Source organism: Typopeltis vanoorti, chromosome 12 (genome assembly GCF_054136105.1).
Source record: "Typopeltis vanoorti isolate ZY-2024b chromosome 12, IOZ_Tvanoo_1.0, whole genome shotgun sequence".
Lineage (NCBI taxonomy): Eukaryota > Metazoa > Arthropoda > Arachnida > Uropygi > Thelyphonidae > Typopeltis > Typopeltis vanoorti.
Window position 1 is genome coordinate 115947516 of NC_143560.1, and position 22593 is coordinate 115970108.

At 33.9% G+C, this 22593-nt stretch overlaps 1 protein-coding gene across 1 annotated transcript in view; it reads right to left on the minus strand.

Annotated features, from left to right (window-relative positions):
• LOC150101159 (ubiquitin carboxyl-terminal hydrolase 8-like) overlaps positions 1–22593 on the minus strand; it is a 338380-nt gene that overhangs the window by 21901 nt on the left and 293886 nt on the right. The window contains exon 21 of the mRNA XM_090401220.1: positions 1506–1594. Coding sequence (XP_090257346.1) covers positions 1506–1594 — 89 coding nt within the window. The remainder of the gene's footprint in view (positions 1–1505; positions 1595–22593) is intronic.

The window sequence follows — 22593 nt, forward strand, 5'->3', positions numbered from 1 at the left end:
TCCATTTAATTTATGAATTAAATGGAAGGAGGGTTAATCTAGCATAGAAGTCTTGCAAGCTTTTCAGACAACACTTGGACATATGAAGTGGAGACTAGAAATTTCTTCTGCAGAACTAGTATGAAGGATAGTTATCAATTATCTTGGTGATGATGTTAGAGTTGTAATCATTATAGATGAATGTAGCTCTAATAAAAGACAGTTTTTTTTTTAGAAAATAATAATAATAATATTATTATTATTATTATTATTATTTCATGACACCTCCAGGAAGTCCAAGGACTCATCGAGGGAGGGCACCTACTCCACAACTTTCCGTCTCCACCAACTATAATGAACAGCAACTACTTTCATCATCTACACCAACACTATCTACAGCCGACCACCACCAGTACTATTTTCACAGACAATCACAAACATCCATGCCCATGGCAGAATTCGAACCAGCAGCCTTTTGGTTGGAGAGCAGATATGCTAACCACTTGGCCAACCAGGCTGGCATATGCTGGGCATAAGGAGTGTGCATGATGTGATAAAGTCTTGATAAGGTACACATACCTTATTTGCAGGTGGGGAGGGGGAGTCTAACAAGGTCATTTCCTTTTTATAGTAACATTTTGACACCTAACAATTTTTTTTTTTATCTCTCTTCTGACTTACTGAATAACTGGGAAAAACGTGAATAAAAGCTGTATAATTTGTATTCATTTAATGCAAAGCTGATAATTTTTTTTTTTTTTTGTTTCCCTTCAATTTCAAATTAAACAGGATCTACTGTATACTTATGAAGCTTACAATTCATTGTAGTGAGAGACAACTGTACTTTTCACACTTTCTATGAAAAATTCCTGCAGTTCTTGCAGTGAAAGTGAAAAAAAAAATGAAAGTGAAAGCCTGCAGTTCCTGCAGGCTTTCACTTTCATTTTGATGAACTGGCAAAACAACACCTTTAAAATTAAAGACTATAAATCACACAACAGGTTTCTGCAATATTAAGAAATCTAGTATCACCATTCTATTCTGAAGGACCATAACATACATTTTAAGTTATCTAATTGGAAAGAATGCATAAGCCGTGATGAATGCTACTACTGAAACGGATTTAATATAAATTATTGTCAACTTTTATATCACTAAGGAGATGAGCTGATACTCAAATTAACAAGCCACATTCACTCACTGGCATCCTTGTAGTATTTTGTATACTAGAAGGATGCCAATGAAGCATTAATAAAACCAGAGTAGTTTTATGTTTGAAAAATGATGTTTGATATGAAGGCTTCATTTATGGTTCAAAGGAAAAATAAAAACATAACATGATTCTTATTAACTTAGACTTTTTTGTGCAGGTATTTAAAGGAAGTAGTTACAAATGTTCTATATTCTGATCATCCATTCTGTGAAATACACTCAGAAAATAAATTCATTCCAAAGAAATAATTAATGAAATTATACATTTCTAAAAATTACAGAAGTGATAGAATAACTAATTATGCTATACTAACCTTTACATCAGATGATGAAATTTCTGACACATCCTGATCATCATATTTATACCACTTGTCATACACAGTACTCCGACAGTAAGCAGTGTCTACAATACACAAAAGTCTATTAGGATTGTTATAAATTTAAACTGAAAAGTTGATATATACACAGATGATTCTCAATCTTAATAATGAACAAAAAATAACTCTAAACAAGCAAGTTTGGTATTTTTGTGATGGCTGACCACAAGGAACACAGAGAGAGAGAGAGAGAGAGAGGAATTTTTTTTTTTTCTTTTGGGTAAAACTGCAGCTGAAACTATTATTATGCTTAAGGATAACGTTTTAGCTAAAATGCAGGTCTACAAGTGGTTTTCCCCATTTCAAAAATGGGAACATCAGTTGAAGGTGAATCAAATTCTGGTCAACCTTTGACAAGCAGAAATGATGAAAACATGGAAAAGGTTTGCCAGGCAATCAATGAAAAATGTTGAAAGACCATTGAACAAGTTTCTGAAGAGATTAATTTGTCATGGAGTTTGTGCCAGCAAATTTTACCAGAAGATTTGCAAATGAAATGTGTCTGACAAATTTGTGCCTCATTTGCTCATAGAGGATTAAAATAAAAAAAAAAAGTGTGAGGATTTGCTGCGATTTGAGGAGGCAAGTTCTTAATGACCAAAACTTTATTTTAAAAGTTGTGACTGAAGATGATTCTTGGTGCTGCAGTCTAGAACAGTGCTACGGTTAATGATCTTGAAACAAAACAAACATTAAGCCAATGGAAACATGCAAATTCACCGAGACCCAAGAAGGCACATCAAGACAATATTGATTTGCTATTTTGATGTGAATGGAATTGTACACAAAGAATATGTTCCTCCTGGACAGACAGTGAACTAATATTTTTATCTCAATATTTTGAGACGATTGCATGATAATGTGTGACAAAAATGGCCAGAAATGTGGAGTAGTAAAGATTAGTTGCTGCACCACAACAATTGCCCCAGCCACAGGTCTTGTCTGTCCAACAGTTTTTGATAAAAAAAACAACATGGCAGCTGTTCCCCACCCTTTCTACTCACCCGATCTCTCTCTCTCTCTCCATGTGAGGTTTTTTTTTTTTATTCCCATGAATAAAGAAACCACGAAAGGGCAGCAATTCATTGATGTGTATGAAGTGAAAGAAAAGTCGATGGAGGCTATAAACAGTATTCCAGTTGAACAGTTCCAGCAGTGGAAAAAATGTTGGGACAAGTGCATTGACTCACATGGAGAATACTCTGAAGGAGACTAGAATATAATATTATAAACTTTAATAAAATTTTTTTAAAACATGAATTCCAGTTATTTTTGGGTATCCCTTGTGTGTGTGTGTTTATCCTCCCACATGTAAGGGATTTCAAAGCTAACAGCAGAGAGGAGTGAGAATGGATTCAAAACTGGATTGAAAATTGGGTTGGATTGTTGATCACCACTTGTGTTTTGTGACAGGCTCAAAATAAAGTGAATGATGAAAGCCAATTCAACAGAAACAACAAATATTTATGAGAAATATGATATTCAAGGAATCTATATAAGAGAGTTACCAATTAACTGGACTGCCCTCTTCTAGATAGTATCAAGAATTTTTAGTGAGGTTTCTGATACACTATCGCAAATGTGAGAATAGTATCCCAAGGTTTAACAGATTTGGTTTTCTGTATAGAGTTAGCAGTTTTACAGGTGAGTAGTAGTTTCTTGAGCAGTCAAGGCTGAAAAGGCTATGGATGGGATATATTAGTGCCACAATAAGGCTACAGGAAAAGAGTCCAGACTTGTCTTCTTTCTTGAGAGAAAGACGTCACCATTTTTTCTTACTTTGATAATACCTGCATCTCTAGAGAAGATCAGATTTAACTTTTTGAGTAGCCTTCTTTCTTGCAAGAAAGAATACATGCCTATATTTTGGTAGCAATGAGAGTGGTTGTAGTCCTCACCTTATAGAAGATCAGATCAGATCAATATTTTTAAGGCATCAGATGTGGAAGATCTTAAAGCTTGGAATGCTAGATTACAACAAAGTTTGTCAAACAAAGAGAAGGAACAATGTACTATCATCAACAAAACTATATACCAGATTTGATATCAGAAGAAGGAGGTGATTTATGCAGGGCTGCATTTATACTTTTGGAAGCCCGAAGCACAACATCATTGTGAGGCCCTCAAAAATAAGCATTTTTTTAGTTTATTGAAAATAAAAGTCAACATTTCCATAATAACTCATTTTAATAACACAATACAACATCGGTATACATATATTTGCATTTTAAAAAAAAGTATAAAAGTAAATCAGCTCAAATTTAAATAAAAAAATTAATAACTAGAAGTTTTTTTTTTCTGGCTTTGGTTTTAGCAAATATATCTATAATGTCATCATAATTGATCGAGTCCATTACATCTAATATTCAATGCATAATAACGAACAGGTCACTTGTTTTATTTTGGTGCAAGTTGCTTCTTAAATATTTTTTTAGTTGTTTCAATACTGAAAATGAGCTTTCAGCACTTGCATTTGAAATAGGCATCGTCAAAAATATTTTTAAAATTGTTTCTACGTTCGGAAAAGTAGACCTTAACCTATCGTTTATAAATTTGTACATATTTTTAATTGAAGAATTTTCTTCCTTTATCTTTATTAAAAATTGCTTAACTTCATCAGTAAATTTTTCTGGATCAATATCAGTCACATAAGTTTGTAAAATTTTATCAATACTATGTACTTGTCTAGTACATGACTAGTATTGATAAAATACTAGTCATGTACTAGACAAGTACACTCTTGATCAATATCTTCCTTCAGAAAAATGTCAAAATCTAATATGTCGAAATAGCTTTTTTGTTCTTTCATTAATTTCTCAAATTAGCTTATCGCAAATGACAATAAAAGTGTTCAGAGCGAAATTTTCTTTCCCATGTAATATAATTGTAATATAATCTCATTGTTAGATTGTGAAACTTCATCACTCATTTTTTTTCGTTTTTTAACTCTTTCCTTTTCATCTTTAAATTTTGTCTCATCTGTTAACAAATTCGCTTCTTCATTTACAGGAGCAAAACTATTTCTTATATCTAAAATAAAACCAACTAAAGAGCGTAACAAATTATTAGCTAAAAACAAGTCCATATCGGGATCTTGTAGAGATTTACTAGTAGCATTTATTCGTTGTAAAATTTTGTCCCACATAACTGTTAAAATTGCTGTTTCTGGTTTGTCAAAACGTTCAGCTAATGATGAGCTCTCTAATTTAGAAATAGGTTTTTCATGAGAAGAAATGGATAGTTCAAGTAATGCATCTTTAATTTGTTTATATCCACATTTCAAAGCCAATATAGTGTCATCTCTTGCAAACCACCTCGTTTCACTTAGTCTTTTAACTGTTAAAGATTTTTTTTCTAAATGTTTAAGGAGTATACCCCATGTTCTTGTTGAAGATGAAAAGTAATTACATACATTTTGAATAAAACAAAAATATTGCACTGCTTCCGGACAAGATTCCGCAGCATAGTTGCCAATTAAATTTAAGGAATAACTAGAGCATGGTATATAATGTGCAGAGGGACTACGTTTTTTTCAGCCTAGCTTGTAAACCTGTATAGATACCTTTCATATTGGCAGCGTTATCATAGCTTTGCCCTCTGCACATTTTTATATCCAAAGATAATTCTTCTAATTTTTTAATACTACCTTTCTAAATATAAGGAATTATGTTGTGTAATTCTGTTGAACCCGATAAATGTTTATCTAATGTCAGAATTTGTGGCAACATACCTAAATATCATAGCTAGTCGGTCATTATGGGCAATGTCTGGCGCTGAATCGAGTATTATTGCAAAATAAGCAGTTTCCTTAATTTCTGATATTAATATTTCTATTTTTTTTAGCTATTAACGCTATGAATTCATCACAAGTATGGTAAGAAAGATAATTTGATCTGGCAGTGCCACAGTTGGCATACATTTTCATGTGATGTTTTAAAAAATCATCAAATTCACTTAAATAATGTAAACACGATAAATAATTTCCACAAGAATCAGAAAAAATATCATTTGTATTTCCTCTAAATGCTAGCCCTAGTTTACTCAGTAACCTTAATGGTAGCTATTATTCTTTTTAAAACCTCTCTCCAATAATTTTCTTCAGATTATATTTGTTTGATCAATTCAATTTACAGAACTTGATTTTCTTTTGTGCACATCGCTCGTATATGCTAGGTAGACTGCTTGTGATCACATAAGATTCGTGTTATATTTCCCCAGTCATTAAAACCCTTCATTAAGCTATTATTTGACTTAGAAAACAATTTACAAACAAAGCAGTAAATTGCTTTTCTGGTTTCTGAAAAAATTAGCCACTCTCGTTTCTCCTTTGTTCCATTCACCTTTTTAAAGTAAAAATGTGATATATTTACATTTCTGACATCTATTCTATTGTGTTCTGTGTATTCTTTTTTTAAATTTTCGATTTTACCAACATTTTGGGGCATATTTATTAAAATATGCTCGATAAACTGTTCATTAATAGTAAGTAGCCACACTGCTATATCAGTAGGATAAGAGATAGCTTGCTTGTTGGTAAGTACAGACTCTGATTGAAAATTTTCTACAGAATCCTCTTGATTTGTTTCATTTACTTCTTTCTCTCCTTCTATGTTTTCCCCAATGTTTCGTTTTCATTCCGAGAACTGTGAAGTACAACTTCAGTTCTACAAAATTCTTCATTTTCAGAACGCAAGAAAGACAAAATTGCCTCCTTATAGTTATTAGCTGTTTTTCATTTCTCTCTAAATCGTTTTCTTTTACTAGCTGCGGATTCAAATTTTCTTGGCATCATTATGCGTATTAATCTATCAAAAGCGAAATAAATATTTATTAAATCCAAAATAAACATATAAATAAAATAAACAATTACGTTAAAAGCTTAAAAAATACAAAAACAGAAACAGCAGTATCTTGGTTTTGTTAAAATAAACGAGTAACAGTAAAATAAGAATAATAATTAATTGAATAATATATTCTTACCGACTGTGACAACTACTTTAACCATATAATTAGGTATATACATTGTATACAGTATATTGCTTTACAAGTACTAGCCAAATAACAGTAACTAAACTATCAGTTTAATACCGTTTTTTGGAATTTCCTTTACCGTTCTACGATATTTGACCCTTTTTGATGCACAATTTATTTATTGTATCTCTTCCCAAAAATATAAACGAATTTCACATGTATACAATAAATATTAACATTAAAAAAATCTTGGTAATATTAAGCTAGCAACCTTTTAAGTCATTTCATCATCATCATCAAATTCCCGCCATGTACCCTCAAGGGGTATACAGGATATGATAGTACTACATGAAAAAAATTAAATCATTATTAATTTCCAATCTACAATTTCCTCCAAATCAGTCTGTTACTTGTCAAGACTCCAACATTATCAGATCTTATATTTCTGTCGTCTAAGGCACTTTGTACCATATCAATCCACCTATATCTTGGTCTTCCTCTGGGTCGTTTTGCTGCCAACCTGGCAGAGAACACTTGTTTTGCTAATCTTTCCTCGCCCATTCTGTTTAAATGATCATACCACCTGAGATTAGCTCTGCTAATGCATTCCTGGATGCTGACAATGTCAAGTTCTTTCCTAATATCCTTGTTTTTAATATGATATTGCCATTGATGCCATCTTTCTCAGGACTCTCATATCTGTGGTCTCTAGTCTTTGGTCAAGTGTTTTATTTCTGACCCAGCTCTCAGATCCATAAGTTAAAACTGGTTTGAACACTGTCTTGTATACAGCTAATTTAGTGTGTTCCGACTAATTTCTCTCTTATTCCATATGAATTTATTCAATTGACTTCCCACCATACCAGCTTTACTGATTCTGTTGTCTATTTCTATATTTAATTTACCATCTTCAGTAAAAATCGTGCCTAAGTAGCTGAAATGTTTTACTTGTTCCACAGGTTCTCCATTCACAACACAGTTGACATTTTCAATGATTCTGCCTATTTTCATTGTCTTTGTCTTTTTATTGCTGACCTTCATACCATACTCAGATTAATTTAGTCAGAGAATCTTGCAGACTTGTATTGGATTTATTTAGAAGTATAACATCATCCGCATAAAGCAAAGAGCTGACATTAACATCTCCAATTTTGATATCATGTTTAATACCACTTTCCTTCATAATGTGATCCATTATAGATAATGAATAACAGAGGGGATAATGTACATCCTTGTCTCACACCAGATTTAACATTAAACCAACTTCCTGTACATCCTTCAATTCTAACTGCTGACTTACAACTCAAATAAAGACTAAGTATTGCTTGATATAATGCCCCATTGACACCATATAACTGCAGCGTATTGAATAGCTTCTCTCTTGGAACCTTGTCATATGCCTTTTCCAAATCGACAAAACTTAAATACAGATCTTTGTTATATTCCCATGCTTTCTCGACTATTTGTCGTAAAGTGAAGATCTGATCCTGACAGAATCTATTTGGCCTGAATCCAGCTTGTTCTTCACCAAGCTTTTCTCAAGTATACTTGCATAGATTTTGCCAGGAACACTCAGTAGGGAAATACCTCTATAATTCTCACATTCTGTTTTATTTCCCTTTTTATATATGGGTACTATGAGAGCTCTACTCCAATCATCGGGAATTCGTCCCTCTGCCTTGCTTTCTGAACTATGCAGTGCAGCCACTGTAAGACTCTTATACCACCATACTTCAGCATTTCTGGTCGAATATCATCTACTCCTGCTGCCATTTCCACATTTCAAGCCTTTGATGGCTTTTTCTACTTTAAGTATGAATATGTATTCCTGACTGCATGCCTGGTCAGTGTTTTTTACCACTGTGCTGTCATCATTGCTTGTTTCATTTAGCAGTTTTTCAAAGTAATTACTCCATACTTCAAGTATATCTTTTTCTCCTGTTTTCATGTCACCTTTATCATCTCTAACTCCTATTACAGCACTCTTTCCTTCATTCCTAAGCTTCTTCAACAACCTCCAAAATATTTTGCCACCTTCTTGATATTTATTTTCTATATTCTTGCAAAAGTCCTCCCATGACTTTTGTTTAGCTAGTTTTGCACAGTGTTTAGCATTCTTGCATTTGTCTCTATATTCTCTCAGAGCACAAGCTGACTTATTTGACAGGAACTTTTGATATGCTTTCTTCTTTTCCTTCACTGCCTCTTTAACTTCTTGTGTCCACCAGGGAGTTCTGATTTTTTTATCCTTACATACAACCTCACCACATGCCTCTCTGGCAGAATCAATCAATGTGTTCCTCAGAGTTTGCCACTGAATCTCTAAGGTTTGATTCCTGTTCTCAAACTCTTTCATTTTTTCTTCAATAGTCTTTGTGTATTTTAGTCTATCTACAGTTCACATCTGAGAGCTGCTCAACTTTTATTCGCTTTAAAACTTTCTTACATGTTATTCTTTTCAATATGAAATTCAATTTCATCCTGCTCAAGACTAAATAGTGATCACTTCCAATTTCAAATCCTCTGTACACTCTGGTGTCCTGCACCAGGGAGAAAACATCACTATCAACAATAACATAGTTAATGAGAATTTTCTTATTCCTAGCCTCTTCTATCCATGTGAATTTGTGCACATTTTTATGTTGGAACATGGTGTTAGGGGGTGCTTAAAGGTCAAAGCTGCATAACTGAGAGGAGACCTCCACATAGCCTTTAAAGGAATGCGGAGAACCGACCAGGGCCTCTGACCTAATGTCCAATCCTCACCTTCTCGTGGTGCACGCTATTGGGTATCTACTTGGATACTGAATGAACGAGGATGAGCTGGCAATTTGGGATTTAGCCGACCAAATTGTATTCTTATTGGTTAAACCAAAATAAAAAATGATGGTACAACATGACAAATGTAAGTCATTTTATATAAATAAATGACTAACTTATATCGATGGATTATAAATAATTATGCAACTTCTACGATACTTTATATTTAACATTAAATTTTCTAAATAGTTTAAAATCTTTTAATGGAATAGTATATATATATTATTTACATATATATATATATATTATTTACACTTTTAAATATTCCATGTAATTGAATCATAATTAATTTAAAGAAAGATGTAATTAAAATCTTTTTGTGAAAGATTTCAATTGCAATGTTGATTATTGATTTTGAGAATGTTGATTTTGTTTGACAAGCTTTGTTGACAAGCATCATAGTTGCTACAAAAATTCTGAATACTGAAAAAATATTAAAAGGTATGGTAATAATTTAGCATAAGGATAAAAGTTTTTTTTTTTTTTTTTTTTAAAAAAAGAATTTAAATGCAATCAAATTAAGCTTGCTAATCAAGGTAAAAATTGGAACTTCATGAACCGTAAAGTTCAGATATTCTCACTAAAAATAAAAATTTTGAATTTATGGTAATAAAAATTATAGTAAAAATCATCATATTTATGGAATTACAACATTTATTTATTACAAGATTTATTCAACTCCAGCTTTGATTTTTTTAAGTTGCAGTAATAAGCATAATAAATCCAGCTTTAGTTAAAACGTAGAGGCAATAAATAGTAATGATAACTTGCTATGCTCGCTAACATCCACTTTTTTACTCGACATTTTACCCTAAAATGACTAGTATCTTGATGCACAAAAAAATGAACTGAAAAATCAATTTAATTTATAAATAATAATAAACTTGAAATTCAAATGCTCTATTTATGTGATATAGAAACTGCTCTTACCCAACTAATTAATTCAAATAGCAGCAGCACACATAAAACCTCTGTTGTCTCTGGAACGTGTTTCAAAATGATGGCAAAAACTTTCTTTAACTCAAAACATTATTTACTCTGTTTACAATTTCCACTTATTAAACTTCTAGTATACTAGAAAAGAGGTTAGCTAACTCTCTATTAAGTTACTTTTACAAACTGTATATCAACTTCAAATATGCCAATAGATTCTCTTAATGACACTTCTTATTACTGTTAATCTAAATCTTAATTGTCCAACTAAAACACATTATAAGAGGAATTGTACAAAGGTATATAACTTACAAAAGCTCTGTATCGCACATTCAGTCAAAGATCTTGCACAAAAAGTTCTAAGGCAATTTTCTCATCTCAGATCTTGAGCTTCCTTCAGGAAATCTGGCTTTAGAAATATCTCATCAGGAAAATAGCAGACTGTGAACTGCGCCCTGCGGTACTCATATACAGCTCCGGAAAAAAGTTATTTTCCCACGGCGAAAAGAAAAACTTTCGAGTGAAGGTGCTTCGGGTAATTTGTCTCACCTTTTCTCCTCTGCTTGGGCTCGCCAAAAATGCCTGGAAAACTGCCTCCTTTTTCTGCTGCCTCCACTAACTCGAAGTGCCGCCAACTGTCAACCGGGATTCCTCTCTGGCCTGGAAGCTTTTCTCCAGTGATTGGAACATCTCCTTTTGGCAACTCGACACCTTCTCTTAAGACTGGAACTGGGAAGCTCCTCTATGGCAATGTCTGGAAATGGGAGGCCCTCTCTCTAGTGAATTCTGGATCCAGAAAGCCCTATATGCTTGGCTGTCCCTTTTTATTATGCCTTCTTTGAGACCTCGCACGAAGTTTGTAATCCTCGAAGAATTCGGCATGATTCTTTCATCTTAAATTTCAAGTTCGGCCCGCTCTTTGTTCTCTTCTGTGCCTTCTTTTGATTTTAAGTTGTCGACCATCGGAAAGTTGTTTGAACCTTTCTGAGTGACTTTGGAGGTGTTTACGTGTAGAGCTTGTAAGCCTTTCTCATACACACAAAATTTAATAAACAACCTTTCTAATGCTGCTATTTTATTTATAATTTTAGTTTTTATTTATAATTTTTATTTTTATTTTAATTTTTATTTATATTTATATTGTAGATCTATTACATTTTTTTTTTTTATCAATTACATACAGCTCCAACAAAAAACATTGCCTTTGTTTTTAACACTCTAACATATTCTTATTAAAGTATATACAGTTAATTTCCAAAGGACTATTTACAAAAATATCTAATACAAAATATACAGAGACAAACAAGGTTATTTTTTACAACATTCTTATGGGAATTGACCTAAGTAAAAAATCGATGTAATGTGCTTTGGAATATTTAAGCTACAATCGAGTTTTTACAATATTGATAAGAACAATAGTCTAAAAGTCCAGGTAGTCCAGTTAAAACTATCTGTGACAAAATGAAACTAGTTTATTTATTTAAAAACACAAAAATACAGATTTATTAAGTATATCTTTATAGAGTTCATAATTAAAAGGACTCTAATAATAATAGATTTCTACAGATGTGTCTCATCTTGTTTTGGTATTATCAAAATTATCAAATTATTCTGAAGCATTATTAAATTTGCTATTTTATTATTATGCCACTAATATTTCTTCAAATGCGGCACTTTTTACAACAGAATGCTGATGAAACTTCATCAGCATTCTATCTGTTAAAATGCAATTCCCCCCCCCCCCCCCCACGTTAGCGGATTATTGTAGTTATGTGCACTGTATTTCTGGATTGACCCTTTTTTGCTGCACAATTTAATTATTGTGTCTCTTCCCAAATAAAAATGAATTTCACATGTGTAAAAAAAAATAATCAAAATGTTTGTTTTCATTGGAAATATTATGTCAAATATTTATATTTTTAAATAACATTTATTGAAATAAATATGACATTTTGCTTCCTTTCTTTGCAAAATAAGGTTAATATGGATCGCACATTTCAATTTTTGGAATGATTTTTTTATTTTTTTTATGAACAACAAATGGTGTTAAACTGCAAACCGATTGTGAGTCTTTTTAATTTTTATCCAATGGTATTTTATCAGAGATTCTATGCCTTTGTCTTTTGCTTAAAACTGCAACAGTACAATTACTTTGGAAAAATAACAAATTCAAACAAAAAGAAAGTGCGCACATTACTAGCAGTATTTGTGTGTGTGTATGTGTGTGGTGATAATTTTGGGAGTTAGCCATTAAAGGCAAATTATTAATTGTGTTATGAAAATTTTGGAAATAAAATTTCATTTTGACGCATGCACCTACACATGTTTCAACAGATAAACTGTAGGGAGAATATTGCTACTTCAAAACTGCTGCATAATATCGAAATTAGCCGAAAATATTTACATAACAGTTGACTTCATAACTGCCATTTATTTTGATTTGTGGTGAGTGATTAGGGGAGAAACCAAGAAAGTTGAAATGCAAAAACCTACAGATTATGTTATAAAAATTATGCATTACATGATATGATTCAAGATTTACGTATCATAACTAACCTTCGAACTAAGATTATGAATAAAATAGGAAACTTAATTTGGAACAGATGGAGGCTGTATTCATTTTTAGATTCGGATTTTCATGAATTTATAAAATAATTATTTGACAAAAATAATTATCTTCAATCAAGTTCTTGGAGAATTTTAAAATGTATTGGTGATTAAAATAATTAGCAAAAAAATTGATAGTGACATTGATCTTCCAAAGTGATACAATATGAAGTGAAGAAAGTATGAAAGGATTTCTTATTTTATGCTGACATTAAAAACTATAATTATATGATAAAAACAAGTAGCAAAATGAATATAACTCATAGGTATTTAATCTGATATAACTTAGATTCTGGTTACCAAGCAAACGGCAAGCAACTGCATTTCTTGCTGTAGGCCACAGAACGTAGCTACTACATAGGTCAGGTAATGTAGTTAAGTGTTCTTTTCAGAGTGAAGAATTATCGCTTCTAATGGACATGACGGTCAAACTACACTTCTTAGTCATGTTCTTTCAGCAGGTGGATAGAATATTATCCAGGTTTGCTGGACGTGTATACGTCCAGCAAAGAAACGGTACGCTTACATACATGAATTTTATGGAATACAGAGTTCCTATTAGTTTTATATTCTAAGGAAAGAACAACGTATTTCAAATGAAAGCAGGAAGCTTCACAAATTTTTCAGCGAACTCTAGTTTTTATATTATGAATTTAATATTTAAAAATAAGTATTTTATCTTGCGACTATAACTACGCTGTTTTTTTAATTGTTCTTTGTGAGGAGTAAGGTTTTAAAATGAGGCCCTAGAGTGAGGCCCCCATCTTGCGCCTCATGTGCCTAATGGTAAATGCAGCCCTGGATTTATGTACAGAAAGAAAAGCATACAGGTCCCTGGGATAGTTCAGTATGGGGAGGAAAATCTAAAGAGAGGAAGCCATTTAATGATGTGTTATCACTACTGTAATTCCACATTTAAAAAAAAAAATACCAGTGAGTTCCTTCTCCTGTATTATATCATTAAGTGCATCAGTCATACACATATGCATAATAATTATTACATTTTTTTATTATTACAGCAGAACCCTTTCAAAATCATGCTTACAAAGCTCATTATGTTGATGATCATCCTTCTTGTTTTTCTCTTTTTTACATATTTATAAAAATCTGTTACAATTAATCTCAACTTCTTAGCCAAATGTAACTCAAATTTTACAATTTTTAATTTACAATTTTGTATTCCGAAGTTGTTTTTTTGCTAATGGTATATTTTTTTTGAGAACTTCACTACTGATTAGTCAACCAGCCAACTTCAGTCTTAGTTTTGAATTTATTTACTTCTTAGAATATCATCGCCATGATCATTTCCCTGTTACAACCTTCAAGAGGTGTACACAATATTTCATGATTAATTTCCTATCAATCAGTTTCTCCTAAATTATTATTATCTGCATTCATCCTTCAGTATTTATTTTTCAATCTTCTAAAGTACTCCTAAAAGCAATGACCATCTAACCCTCGGTCTTCCTCTTGATCTTGTTTCAAACTTTACCTACTAGCATTACTTATTCTATTATCTATTTCCATATTTAAGTTGCATCTCTTCCAAAAATTGAACCTAAGCAGCTAAAATGTGTAACCTATTCTATAGGTTCACTACTCGGAAAGCAGCTGATATCACTTACATTAATAATGTCAGCCTATGTGGATTATAAACAATAGGCTATAAAACCAAGTTTTAGAAACTCACAATGTGCTGTTTAATGTCTCTAGTTACTAATTTGAACCAGAGAAGTACTAATATTAGTATACAGAAATATCATCTTTCACATCACACTGTAAATTAATTTCCTAGCATTTATCCAAACTTCTTGGCTAACCTTTGACATACTCTTCTCTTTCACTCAGCTGCAGCTGTTAGTATCCGAATTCTCTTCAAAACTGTAGAAATAGAAAGTATTTTTAACTTGGGTATAGTTATGTTAAAGATACCAAGCAATTTTAAACCTGGTTTTACTCCATTTTTTCCAAGTAAGCAAACAGACAAAATGTCAAGTTTGCGCCTGCAATTTATGCAAGACTAGCTAATCCCACAGGTAGTGCAAGACCAAGGCAACTCGTGGTAAAGGTGGAGCAAGCTCTGTTCACTAATCTTAATATTTACCCTTAATGCCAAAACACAACTCCAAGAAGGGGATGTATGATGTTTTGTATTAAAGGCAAGGGGCCACTACCCAGACCGGTTTCGACCTTTATTGAGGTCTCATCAGTGGGAGCCAGGCTAGAAATACCAAGATTTAGTAATGCAGAGCTTGTAAGTATTTTACCAAAACAAGTTACCATAAGGTGTTATAACCTTATTAAATAAAAATCTCAGGAGATATAGATGTAGAAAGTATTTTTAACTTGGGTATAGTTATGTTAAAGATACCAAGCAATTTTAAATCTGGTTTTACTCCATTTTTTCTAAGTAACTTTTTAGAAACATTACACCATGTAGTCTTACCCAGTTTAATGAGAATTCATAAGTACTGAGATATATGTGCGATATATATGTGAATATGTGCAGTGAGTTCGATGGGTGAAAGGATTATACAAGATGGATGGTTTACATTTGAATGGATTTGGTGTATGGAGACTTGAAAAGGTGTTGCTGAATGAAGTGGATGTGTAGAATCAGGGAAACTAGAGTTACTAAGGAGGGATGGCAGGGGAAGTAGATATGCAGACTTTAGGAAGACAGTAGAGTGTATGAATGTGTGTAATATGCCCGAGCAAGTACAAAGGATAACAAATCAGAATGGGATAGTTAGTATAAGGCATCAAAATAGGAATGGGACAAATGGGCTTCTGAAATTCATGTATAGTAATGCTAGAAATATTAGGAACAAGAAGGAAAATTTTTGGCCTTGGTTGGCTCTTCCAGGCCACAGGTTATTGGCATTAGTGAAACATGGCTGACAGAAGATGATATAGCTAGTGAGATTGAATGTGAGGGGTACGGTGTGTTCAGGAATGACAGGGAGAATAAAATAGGGGAAGGAATGTTATTGATGACAGCCGATGAGCTGCAGCCAAGGAGAATAGAAGTGGAACTGCAGGATAGAGAAAAGAGCACATTTGAGGCTATTTGGTGTGAGATTGAGACTAGCAGAACAAAATATACAGTTGGGTGCTGCTATAGACCAGGCGATGGAATAGATGGTGGAGATAGTATGCATAAGCAAATAGAAGAAATGAGTGGAAGGAGGGTAATTATTATGGGAGATTTCAACTATGGTAACATTGATTGGAAGGAGGAGAGCACACATGGGAGGAAGGAATTGGATTTTATGCAGTTATTAAGGGATAACTATCTGCAACAGCATGTAATGGAAAATACTAGGGGTCAGAGAGTGCTTGACCTAGTAATTACATATGAAAATTTGGCAGTAACAAATATGGCCATGTTGCCACCAATTGGTAAGAATGATCATAGGGTCTTGACTTGGGAGGCGGCTAAAGGTGTGGAATTTACAATTAAGACAGGGTACGTGTGGAATTACCGGGCTGGTAAGTATGACAAGCTTAAGAGTTTGATTGGTTCAGTGCCATGGCATGTAAAACTGCAAGGGCTGGATGTTGATAGTGCATGGGAGGTGGTTAAGAAGTGCTTGCAGAGGGCAATGGCTAACTGTATACCTAGAGTCCGAATAATAAATCAAGTAGGGGTTAAATGGATGAATAACACCATTAAGCTTGAGCTGCAAAAAAAGAAACAACTGTGGAGGGAATTTAATGAGAAAGGTGACCGGCAGGCACATGAACGGTATAAAGTGCAGGCCAGAAGGGTAACGAGTGTGGTAAGAAAAGCAATAGCGGATTATGAAAGAACATTAGCCATGCAAGCTAAAGAGAATCCCAAATAGTTTTTTCGATATGTTGCAAGTAAAAGAAAACATGTATATGGCAGAATGATTTTAAAGAATGCCGATGGTAGGGAGGTAACCGAATCAGTTGGTATAGTGGAATTACTGAGCGAGCACTTTGCAAGAGTATATCATCCAGGTGGTAACATTGCAGGAATGAATGAACCAATAGCTTATATGGGAATTGTGGTGAATGAAGTGGAGGTGAATAGTCTATTACAAAACCTCAATGTCAATACATCTGTGGGATTGAATGGTATACCAGCTCGTGTTATTCTTGACATCATGTTAGAGCCTCCCTCGATGAGTCTATCAACTCCTTGGAGTTGCCCATAATAATAATAATATATCAAAACTCTGAGACTGCTTTTTTTCTATAAAAAACCAATCCCATAGGCCAAAGAATCCACAATCATGTACAGAAAACTATTTCTAATCATAAATTATTTTTCAAATATAAGCATAATATAATATTAATAAAATTTACTTATTTGCTCTCAATTTCTTAGCGCATTAATGAGTGCCAAGAAATCCTCCTTTAAACAACTCCAATTTTTAATCATTAGTTTCTAATAATATAAATACGATATTGTAATACTAAAATAATATTTTTCATTTCATATTCTTTTGTCAGAGAGAGAGAGAGACTGCATTCTCTCTCAGAAACTTGTATTCAAAATTAAAAAAATAATAAATAATTAAATGTGCCAATTAAGCACTACTACTAATAGGACTACTTTCTAAGCAATGAATATAAATACATGCTGAAAATTATTAAAATCTGTACAAAATCAACAATGCTGAAAATTTATTTAGGATAACAGAATAAATGCCAGCTTGGCTGGCCGAGTGGTTAGCGTATCCGCTCTCCCACCAAACGGCTGCGAGTTTGAATCCCGCCGTGGGCATGGATGTTTGCGATTGTCTGTGGAAATATTAGTGGTGGTGATTGGCGGTAGATAGCGTTGGTGTAGTTGCAGTCAGTTTGTGGTTTGAGTTGGTGGAGACAGAGTTGTAGAGCAGGTGTCCTCCCTCGATGAGTCTGTGGACTCCTTGAGGTGTCAAATAATAATAATAATAATAAAATTACAAGATATGATATGTGTTAGTATCAGTAAACTGGATGATTTAAAGGCCCTATCTTTGGTGACATCTCACAATTTGTCCACATTTAAACTGATAAGTTCTTTCTCAGATGCTATTTTAGTTTAGATTAAGTGAGGGCTTACTGATTTCACCCACATACATATTTTCCTATAACAACAGTTACAATATTTGCATAGACTATTTGCTTGTTTTTTACAACATGCGCACTTTTGCTAAGATGCTCCAATATTTCTAATGACATAACGTATTGGGAGATCAAATAACACTCCAATCTCATAAGTAATGGGTTCAAATCCCACCATGGGCAGAGATGTTTGTGAATGTTTTTTGGTATGAATTTCATTACCTGGTTTTGTTATTAGAGGCCTCACATGGCTTGAGGTTACATGTTTCATCTTCTACAGAAAGTATTAATGCATGACTGGTTTAAACCCTTTCATGAGTGGAATGGATTGTTTTCTATTATGACTCAAGCAACAATGGTTATGAGATTTATGTATCATGTCTGCTAAATTGTGAGTGTTGTCACCTGACTAGTTTGCCTGTTTCATAGATGAAAACAGCCAAATGTCTAGTTTTGTGGATGGATTCACATAAAACATTTCTGCAACCTTTCATAGGTAGATTTACCTATGAATCACGACAAAGAAAACTATAGTATGTTGATATGAGTAACATATATTGTATAATACATATATAATAATAATATATAACAGCAAAAGAATTGGATAAGTACCAGATCAACATAATAGGCATGATTGAAACAAAGAAGACAAAAACAAGTGAGATCTTTCTAACTAAAAATACAAACAATGGGAAAAGAGGGAATAGCTATAGTATCAATACTAAATATGAGGATAATTTTGAATGGCAGGCAATATCAAGCAGTGATGTGAGCAAATATTAGAATAGGGAACAGGACAATGAGACTTATTTGTGGTTATGGTCCCGCAGGTTTCTACTAAGGAAGACGTAGAGGAATTTTTTGAGGCATTAAAAAGAAGGCAGAAGGAACAATAAAAAAGGAAAAGTTGGTCCTTGTTGGAGACCTGAACACAAACAAGACATTTGGTCCTGATGGTATTGCACCTACTGTGTTAAAAAAATTGTGTCCCAGAATTAACACCTATCCTGTATCAACTTTTCAATCTATCCTATTAAACTGGCATCTTCCCCACAAAATGGAGGTCTACATCCAGCCCATCCCAAAGTAAGGCGATAAAAGTCAACCAATGAACTACCGTCCAACTGCTCTCACTTTCTGTTCTCTCTAAAATTATAGAGGTCATCAACAACCAACTCCTGAACCATCTAAAGACATACCAACTAATCATTGATCAGTAGTATGGATTCTGCCACTCGCGATGTACAGCTTGCTTTTACTGAACACCTCTGGACTCAGACCATGGAGAAATTTGGCAAAACTCAAGCGGTTGTTCTTGACATTTCAAAGGCATTTGATTGGATTTGGCAGGGGCTTACTTAAGAAACTGCCATCCTCACTCTACAACTGGATTGCAAACTTTCTCGCTGGTTGTTCACTAGGTGTCATGGTGGATGGTGCAGGAGTGCCCCAAGGTTTTGTTCTTTCACCCACTCTCTTACTCTTGTATATAAATGACTTCCTCTTGCAGACGACCAATCCTATCCATAGCTTTGCCAATGACAGTACACTCCACTCCTCCTTTGCATTCGACAAACCTTGTACTGCTCAAGTATTAGAATCCTCAAGATGTACCACAACCAGTGACCTTAACTCAGATCTCCTAGATATATTCCAATCGGACAAGGCCAACCTTGTAAACTTCAATGCCACCAAAATTCAGTCCTATCTGATCTTTTGCAAGAAAGAGCCTGCACCCCCCCCCCCTATCTTTAGTAATACTGAGATATCCACACATGATCACATTTTTCTTCTTGGACTGATCTGCACTTCTGATGCTTCCTGTACAACCACATTTCAACAACATTTCCTGCACAACTACAGCTTTTGCAGCCACCAAAAACTTAGCGTACCATTTTGCACAGGACTCTACTTCAGAGCTGCAAACTCTATACACAGCTCAAATCCACTCAGCCATGGAATATTGTTCCCATATTTGGGGTGGTACACCAAAATCCTCTCTCTAAGATTGTTTGATTCTATCCAGAAGAGGTCAATCGAGCTAATTAATGATCTCTCTCTCACATACCCACTTCAATTCCTCTCTCACAGATATTCATTTTTTACCTTGTGACTCTTTTACAGATACTGTAGACTGAGATACACAAACATTATCAAAAATAAATAAATAAAAGTGTGTGAAAACACGAACTAAATAAAATTCAATGGCAAACCCTGATTCAGCCAGAGAGGCATGTGGTGAGGTTGTCTGTAAGGATAGAAAAATCAGAACTCCATGATGTACTCAGGAAGTTAAAGAGACAGTCAAGGAAAACAAGAAAGCAGCATATCAAAGGTTTCTGGCAAGTAAGGCAGCTTGTGCTTAAAGAATACAGAGAAAAATGTAAGAAAGTGAAGCACTGTGTAAATTTAGCGAAACAAAAATCATGGAAAAACTTTGGCGAGAACACAGAATATAAATATCAGGAAGGTGGCAAAATATTTTGGAGGCTATTGAAAAAGCTTAGAAATGGAGGAAAGAGTACTGTAAAAGGAATCAGAGATGATAAATGTGACATGAAAACTGAAGATAAAGTTATTCTACATGTCTGGAGTAATTACTTTGAAAAAATGCTAAATGAAGCAAGCAGCAGCATGGAGGTGGAAAATTCCCAACAGGAATGCAAGCCCTTTGGCTGGAAATATCTGGGTTCGAATCCCGTCTAGGACACAAACAACTTTATCAGGCGTTTAAACTAAAGGTGAGTTATCCAGTCTCATATAGAGGCAGAGTCTTTTCCTTCCAAAAAAACAGATTTTTCATTCCTCAGAACAAGCAAACCGGTCATTAGAACATACACAATTAGAACATACACTAGCCTCATAGCCTGAGATGCTTTGGCCATAAATCTAAACAAATTAAACCAAACAGGAATACCTTGTATAGCACGGTTTTGAACAACGCGGTTTTTATTATTACACTAACATTGTCAACACTGACCGGCGACTCCCGGGCGCCGCAAGCGACAGTTGAGAGCCACATTTATGAGTAGTTATTTGATTGGTTCTCATGTAGGCACGTTCTTTCCCCGTGGCATTTTATTATTTACATTAATATTAGTATTTAATATTTTTTTATTATTTAAGTGAGTGAAAAGAGATAAAACAAAGAAGACACTGTTGGATTAACAAAAAAAAACGCAAGTGGTTGACATTAGAGAAGAAACTTGAAATTATAGAAATGTCACGAGAATGGCATGTCGTTTGCTAAAATAGCACATGAGAATTCAATGAATGAGTCATCTGTACAAACAATTATTCAGAGCAAAGAAAAGATTAAACAACATGGAATGAGCACCACTTCTTATATGTCAAAAGTGATCATGTGAAATCGATCTTCTACAATGGAAAATATGGAATACCTTCTAATGATCTGGATTGAAGATTGTAATCAGAAAAAGATTCCTTTGAATCAAATGATAATTCAGGCAAAAGCAACAGGTCTATATGACAAAATAAAAGAAAATGAAAGCAAAAATGAAGGAGGTACAACCAGTGAAACTTTTATAGTAAGTCGCGGGTGGTTCTACAATTTCAAAGAGCGTATGGGACTCCATAACGTAAGAATCCAAGATGAAAGTACAAGTGCTAGACTAAAACTGCAGAATTATTTCCCAATGAATTGAAGGTTCTTATTGAGAAGGAAGGCTTACACAGATGATCAAATTTTTAATGCTGACGAGACTGGCTTGTTCTGGAAAAGAATGCCATCGTGCACATTTCTAGCAGAGAAGGAAAAACCACAAGCAGGGTATAAAGTGTCAAAAGACCGATTGATACTTTTACTAGGAGGTAATGCATCAGGTGATTTAAAAATTGAAGCCACTGTTAGTGTACAGAGTGGAAAACCAAAGAGCTCTTAAGGACTTTACAAAGAACAATTTACCTGTTCATTGGCATTCAAATAAAAAAGCGTGGGTGACTCATTCAATTTTCGAAGACTGGTTTAAAACTTGTTTTTGCCCTGAAGTTAAAAGCTATTGTAAAAAGAATGATATTCCTTTCAAAATTTTGCTTTTATTAGACAATGCACCAGGTTATCCAACTCTGTTGACTGACTTAGATGAAAATGTTGAGATTCATTCTTTCCCTCCAAACACAACATCAATTCTGCAGCCGATGGATCAAGGCGTTATCTCCATGAGGGATTATGAATCTTGGCAAGAGATGACTCAAAGCAACATGAGAGCTGTATGGCATAATATCTTGCCGCATTGTTAAAAGGACTGTGTTGCCTTTGCAACACAGGAAGAGGAAATCCCAACAAAAATTGTGCAGATAAGCAAAGATCTTGGTTTTACAAGTTTAGATTGTAACAAAGTGAACGAATGTATTGACTGTCATTCAAATGATCTGAATGATGAAACCTTTTCGGAGTTGGAACAACAACGAGCCAATGAAGCAGAAGAAGACGAAGATGACCCCACCGATGTCATGGTTGAAGAATTTTCCTTTGCTGACCTTTCAACTTTTGTGAGAAAAATCGACGAAGCTTCCGACTTTCTTATAAATGCCTACCCAAATTTGGAAAGAAGCATCAAAGTGAGACAAAGTCTCAATAATGCCATCAAATGCT